This window comes from Condylostylus longicornis, unplaced genomic scaffold (assembly GCF_029603195.1).
Source record: "Condylostylus longicornis isolate FDR11 unplaced genomic scaffold, ASM2960319v2 ptg000075l, whole genome shotgun sequence".
NCBI classification, from domain to species: Eukaryota; Metazoa; Arthropoda; class Insecta; order Diptera; family Dolichopodidae; genus Condylostylus; species Condylostylus longicornis.
This window is the reverse complement of record NW_026578043.1, coordinates 3700206-3707264: the sequence shown is the minus strand read 5'-3', so window position 1 is coordinate 3707264 and position 7059 is coordinate 3700206. Positions and strand designations below refer to the sequence as shown.

The 7059-nt window shown below is 26.5% G+C and overlaps 1 protein-coding gene across 2 annotated transcripts; it reads right to left on the bottom strand.

Annotated features, from left to right (window-relative positions):
- Positions 1–279: 279 nt before the first annotated feature.
- On the bottom strand, positions 280–5136 carry LOC129612614 (paired box protein Pax-6-like). 2 transcript variants are annotated; one of them, XM_055526304.1, is made up of 6 exons: positions 4941–5136; positions 2664–2852; positions 2462–2602; positions 2101–2394; positions 1804–1997; positions 280–1497 (listed from the first exon to the last, which is right to left on the bottom strand). In XM_055526304.1, exons 1-6 carry the CDS (start codon positions 5074–5076, stop codon positions 595–597), a joined length of 1857 nt encoding a protein of 618 aa, XP_055382279.1. In that variant the 5' UTR covers positions 5077–5136; the 3' UTR covers positions 280–594. The 2 variants fall into 2 exon arrangements, with proteins under 2 accessions (XP_055382279.1, XP_055382281.1); XM_055526306.1 differs by having other exon boundaries at positions 656–1480.
- Between the last annotated feature and the right edge of the window lie 1923 nt (positions 5137–7059).

Here is a 7059-nt window from a genome sequence, read left to right as displayed (position 1 = left end):
ACTATCTTTCCTCATTCAGAATCAACCTTTGTTCTTTAAGTTACTGGACGAATTATAAATTAATTCGTATATGCATATTAAGACAACACGATAGGTTTAAAATGTTATACCCCACCATACTCTACGAATTCCACTGATCTCATCCAGAATTCCACGCAATTTGAATTACACCTTATAGCAATATCACACCTTTCTTCTTTAATAATTTAAAGACAAATTTATTTAAATTTTTATATTTCTCTATTTATTTTATTTAATTTAGAATATAGCGTTTTTAAATTGTTTAATATAATAATTTTACATATATAGTATTCTCACATTACACTTAAACATAACTATAGTTTTGGAAAAATTTAATATATTTGCTCCTACTTACTACCTTACAATCATCTATTTCCTATTCTCTAACATATAGTAATAAAAATTACACACTTCTAAAAACTAAACAAAATATAAAAATGAAAAACATAAATTGCACAACAAAATACTAAGTTTATACACAGGATAATTAGGAATATAAACAAAAAATAATCCATGTTAAGGTATATGTGAATGTATGAAGACCTAAAGTAGGTATATAATAGTATACGTATTTTAACACTCAATATCTTCTCTAACTTCATCATCAACATTTACAACATCATCGTCATCGTCATTATCATTATTTTTAATATTATTTTCTAAATATCCTTTACTGCTATTATTTAAAGTTTCATTTATATAATGTCGAAACAGCCCTAAAGTAAATGCAGCCGCTGATGGATGCACTAATGATCTAAAAGCACTATTTTCACCTCCCATTGATAATGGAATTGATGCTGTGCTTGATAAATGATGTTGTGTTGCTATCTTTGGTTGTATTTGAATTGTTGATTGATGTTGTTGGGCTTGCTGCAATTGATGCTGCTGATGTGATATTTCTGTCTGCCGCAATAATTGTTGTTGCATTATTGTTGCTTCGGTATTCTCTTGTAACATTTTTGTATGGGTGATATTTTTCGGCAAAGACTGCTGGAGATTTTGTTGATGTAATCTTTGAAGGTAATTGGTGTTCTTTGAATATTTTTCTGCTGTTATTGGTGAGATTTGTTGATTCTGAATTGACATTGCTGTTGACGTTACTAATGCTACTGTTTCTGAAGTTGATGATGTGGTTATTGTTGTTGGTGTTGTTGTTGTTGTCGACGTTGATATTGTTGGTGTCGTTAAGAGCGTTGCTGTTTTCGAACATAGATTTTGATTGATAAGTGAATTGTTGTTGTTTATCGTTGTTATTGATGGGTTCGTGCTGTTTATAGATTGATGTTGTGATGTCAGGTCGCAATTTAGATGATGTGAGAGATTCAATTGATAATGTGACGCCGTTTGCTGGGTTGATGTTTGATGCTGATTCACAGGATGCGATGATGTTACAGTCGCCATTGGTTGATCCTGCTGCTTCAATAATTTCACACGCTGATGACGTCTCTCCTTTGCTCGTCTGTTGGAAAACCAAACCTGTGATTGATTAATCAATGCGAATCGAATTTATGGTTAGTTTTTCAAAAAAATAAAATGGACAAAACATTTAACTTTGTGCGTTTCGTGTTAGAAAAATTACTTGTTTTAGCTACATTGATTTTTTTTGTCTTTAAACTAATTTAAGAAAAAGCATTAAATCTTACAAATGACAATTAAGAATATGTGAAAGAACCGCATCATATAGAGAAAAAATTAAAAAAAAAAATAAGAAAATTTCAAACCATAGTCAAGAAAAAAGAGTGAATAATGAATCGATTAAGATATGGTTAAAAGAATCCCTACCTGAACTCTAGCCTCACTTAATGATGTACGCATTGCTAGCCGCTCCCTAGCTGTTACACAGGGATAATGTGATTTTTCAAATTCTTTTTCAAGCTCTTCTAGTTGTTCAGGAGTAAAAGTTGTTCGATTTCTTCGAAATTTTGGCTGCCCATCATCATCCTCATCCAGAGAATCATAATCTTCGCCCTCGACATCTTTTATGTTCAATTTAAAATCAAAACAAAAAAGAAAATTTCAAAATTAGATATGTGATTTTAGAAGACAAATGTAGAAATTACACTATTTCGTGATAATTACCTATTAGTCTCTCAGAATGTGGTGATCCTAAACTGTCATTACTGCCAGAATCTGGTGAAGTTGTTCTTAATGTTCCTGTAGAGGAAATACTAGGTAAAGGTATTCTAGGCGCTGGCCACATGTGTCCTGGGGAGATGGAATTTGGTGGCCAACTGAAGCTGCCATATGGTGAATGCGGATAAATACCATAACCTGTGACCCGAGCAAATTCAGCTGCAGCCCTTTCCGCTGCACGATTTCTTAAAATTCTATTAATAGATGAAACTGATGGTGCTGTTGCATTAGTACATACCTCTAAAATATTCAATGAAAAAAATTTCTATTTCATTCCAAAATACTTTCAATTGAACTTAATTTTTACCGTCTGATATTAGTCTTTCTCTTATTTCCCATGCAAATATTGTAGGATTTTCTCTTTTATATTGTTCAATCTTTGAAACCACTGCCGGTGTTGCTACTTTTGGTTTTGAACCACCTATTAAACCAGCTGGACGCAATGAATCTATAAAATTTATTTGTTATTCTATATTGTATATATTTAATTTGTTTAATTAAAATTTTACTTAGTATTTTTGAAACAGTTCCCTGTTGGTTTAAAACATGCTGAGCTAAGTTATAATCTCTTAGCCCGAATTTTGACAATTCTAAAATTCTATGCTGTTCAGCTAACTGCAATGATGTCGGATTAGTACCGTGTACAAATGCACCAGATGGAGGTACACCCGCCATTGGTAGAATTGGTGGAACTCCAACTGGAAAAGTGAACGAAGAATTAGGATTTTATTATTTTTATAAAATTAAAATATTCTTTTTGACCAGTTAAGCAAATATATCAAGAAAGATCTTATTATTCATTAAAGTTATTTAGCGTTTACTTTATAATTATAGATACATCGAAAGTACTGCCATTCTCATAACATCAATAAGCATTCTAATAATCAAATTATAATTTGATTCACGCGTCAGATTGATAACAAATTATTTAACTTAACATTAATTTGCATTGTTGTTTACATATTAATAATTCCTGTTCTTAACACTTACGGAAAAGGAAACGGACACATAAAATTTTAACAATATAAAAAATTTATTATGTAATAAATATCTTAATATCTTGTTGCAACACTTGAAATGTTTGTATAGATTATAGATTTCACAAAAATAAACCAAATAAGTAATTATTTTATTAAAGTCTCTTAAATTTTTTTAAATATTAAATAGCAAAAATATCTCAACAGCTGATTAAAATACCACAAGATCGTTTAAAAAATGTTGAGCTCATAGAAGTGCATTCTTTTGTTGCAATAATTTTTTATAAATTATTTTAAAGGCTTTGCAATGCTCCTAGACAAAATATTATTTAATTTTAGTCTTAAATGTATGTACCTATTTAGTTTCAAATTTCTATCTCCGATCTTTCTTTAGCATATAGCACAAAATTTTTTATAATTTTATGTAAATTTTTTTTTTAAATATCACTCATATTGTTTTAGGCTTATAACTTGAATTAGTAAGGGGGGAGGCGGGATTATTCTTTAAAAGTTTTGAGGTTTTTAGTATAGAATTTCTAAATTGAAAAATTTTATATGCGAATTGAAATTTATTCCAAAAATTACAAAATTTATGCATTCACGCAAAATGATGCGTTTAAAAGAATATTGGTGAACATGTTAAGAAAAAAATAAAAAATATTCACATACATACATATGTAATAAATATGTATGTAAGTTGTAATAAATATTCACAAATGATTGGTACAAAAAAGTATAAAATCATAGTCTGCCATGCAGACCTTATTTTGAACAAATTTTCCGTAATTTTTAGCATTCCATGATATTTTAAATTTCATTGTTTTTTTGAATTTTTCAAATTTTGAATTTGAAGAAGAATTATTTGTGCGATAAAGGCGACACATCCAACTAACTATTAATATTTGTGAACATGTGAAATTGAACTTTTAGTGAAAGCAAAGATGATTTCATTTAAAAGAAAAACAAGAAATTATTTTTTAATTTCTTTGATACAATAACAAAATTTTGTAGGTACTTTAGTTCTATATTCGAATCTGTATCTTGAAACCATTATAACGAGTTTTATTTACTGACTTATACTCTTTAAATCTAAGTCAATAAAATCAATCAAAAGTGTTAAATGCAATACTCAAGCTAACAAGATTCTGATTTTACAAAAAAAATTACTTTCTTTGAGTAACTTTCTCTTATAAGAATTCGTGAGGAATTCGAAAGTTATTATTAGTCAAATTATTTTGCAAATTCACTATTCGCTTACAACTAACGTTTATAAGATAATAAGCGTAATAATTTTTGATTTTCAAAATAAGTTTATTGCTGATATGCACAATAGAGAGCACGTTGTGCATAATTTGCTCACAATACCTTTAAATTTTAGTTTGCAATTAGGTAGATATTTTATATGGAACTACAATAAAATATTTTATCTAAATTTTTAATAATAGCTTTTTTCTATTTTCTTGAACAAGTGACTTTCTATTGGTTGCATAAGGAAAGAATCCATTTCTTACATAATGATTTCTTTCCAACAAAGTTTTAATAAAAGACAATCTTATGTTATTTCACTAAAAGTACTTCAATATCAATATCCAATATCAATATTATTCTTACTTAAGTATTTTAAAATAAAACTATGTTTACACCCACATTTCAATTCAGACAAAATATTTTAAAATTATATAAACCAAACAATATTAAAAATCCCGTCGGGTTTGGTACGTTAATATAAAAAAAAAAAAAAAAATTAAATAACCCCAAAATATTTGGCTATTAATATTGGGTTAAATTTTCTGGTTTTTTAACTTTTACCTGTTGACGTTGGTAATGGTAATGATGAGGGCGAAATTAATCCCCCATCAGATGGTAATAAAGGTATATGTTTCATATGCCAAGGTGTTGTTGGTAATTTTCCAAAATCACTTTCAATATTTGGTCCGACTAACATGTTATAAAATAAATTTCTTTTAACAATGCAATCAGTTTTTTAAACAATTTTTTTTTTCTGTTTTTTTTTTTTGTAAATAAATTTTTAATAAAATATTTTTAAACTTTCTTGTACACAAATTATTTCTTGTTTCAAAATCTTATTTTTTTAATATAATTTATTTTTTATGCATTTAAACAAAATTTAAAATATATTTTAATTTAGTATTGTACACATAATCATTTGAAATTTAATCCTCTTCACTTCACTTCTTTTTTTTTTTATTAAACCCGGATTCTCTACTTAAATTATCAGTTTAAACATTCATTTCAACATCCGACAATAAACTGAATTTATAAAATCCTCTCGAACTCGGTTTAACCCTGTCAAATTACTTTAAGAACAATCATATTTTCATTTCATTCTATTTTTCCCTTATACACTATCTATCTCACTTTATCCAATAATTGTGCTTGTCAATTTGACAAAACGAAAAAGGTAAATTTTTATATAAAGTTTTTTTGTTTTGAATGTGTTGAAGTTTACCGTATATAAAAGAAATTGAAAGAGTACGATATATAAAAGTATGAAATTAATACTGTTAAAAATTTATGAGATTTTCTTTAATTTTGAGTTTTTACATACACTGTTATACAATGTCTAAAGATTTTAACACCTTTTCACCTATTTTTCATATACATCTTTACAAACTTTGAATGAAGTAAATATAAAATGGAATTAAAATTTTTTTTCAAAAAAAATTTTACTCAACTTATATTCAACATACTGTGTTTGAAATAAAGTTGTGTTTGTGTGGTGTTATAATTTTACTCATTTACTGTATATATTTTTTTATATGAGTATAAAATTACATAGTTTTATGAACTGGTCGATTGTTAATATGTATACACCTAATAAGAATACAAAAATAAGTATAGCGCTTCTGTTTGATATTTTTTTTTTGTATTTAAGAGTAATGCTACTGATGGTGTTGCATTATATAGCTGTCGAAAATTCGAAATACATATTTTATTCTAAAGTATAATATGTTTTTATGTGTGTACATACAGTAAAATGTGAAATGTACATCAAAAATAAAAAAATCAACATGGAAAAGGTGAGTTTTATTACCAGTAGTCGTTATTATTATTTTGTTTCGTTGTTGCCGTTTATTGAATCAGAAAAAAACACATTATTTAAGCTTTGAATTGGACAATGATTATTGTAAAGAATTTCATGATATTGATTGATGTCAAATTTTTTTTTATATTCACCATTTCCATATATTGTTTGTTTTTTTTTTTCAAATTAAACTGAACGAATAAAAAATAATCTGAGTTTCATTGTACACAATCATACAAACATAATATGGCTATTTAATGTGTATAGTTTTCATTTGGATTTATTTGAATGTATAAGTGTGCGATTCTTTGAATAATTTTCTAATTTAATGGTTATATACCTGTTATAATGGTTACAGGAAGTCGTATATGAGTAGTTTTTATGGAGAAAATATAATTTTCTGATGGAAATTACTGGATGATTATTAATGGAATTATAAATTTTTCTGGTGGCTTTTCTATTAGCATTTTCATTTTTTTAATTTCATTGTTTTTTTTTTTTTTGAACTTTTAGGATTTTTAAGCGTTTGTTTTACTTACAGTTATTTAGTTTATTACTATGAATATTAAATTTCAAAAAATTTTTTATTTCCTAAAAGAGATTTGGTTATGAGTATGGCAAGTCTATAAGATGTTTAATACAAATCAAATCAATATAACAAAAATATTCGAACAAAATTAATTTTCAAAATGATTAATTATCATTTTTAATTTGTAAAAAAATTTAGAATATTAAAAAATTGCTCCAATTACTATTTTACCTTATTCAATTTTCAAAAACAAAAAAAAATTATTCTAGTTACTTCAAAAAATTTCTTCAAGAAATTTTTTTGTGAACAAATTACTTCTAAAAAAAATCGATTATTTTAATAAATTAAATTTC

Bases quoted from the DNA above. Each gene is read 5' to 3' on its own strand.
- LOC129612614 (XM_055526304.1), bottom strand. From the start codon at position 5,076: ATGTTAGTCGGACCAAATATTGAAAGTGATTTTGGAAAATTACCAACA. The intron at 1,998-2,100 runs GTAATTATCACG...TGAACATAAAAG, and splicing joins ACATTCTGAGAGACTAATAG to ATGTCGAGGGCGAAGATTAT. The intron at 1,498-1,803 runs GTAGGGATTCTT...AATCAATCACAG, and splicing joins TAAGTGAGGCTAGAGTTCAG to GTTTGGTTTTCCAACAGACG.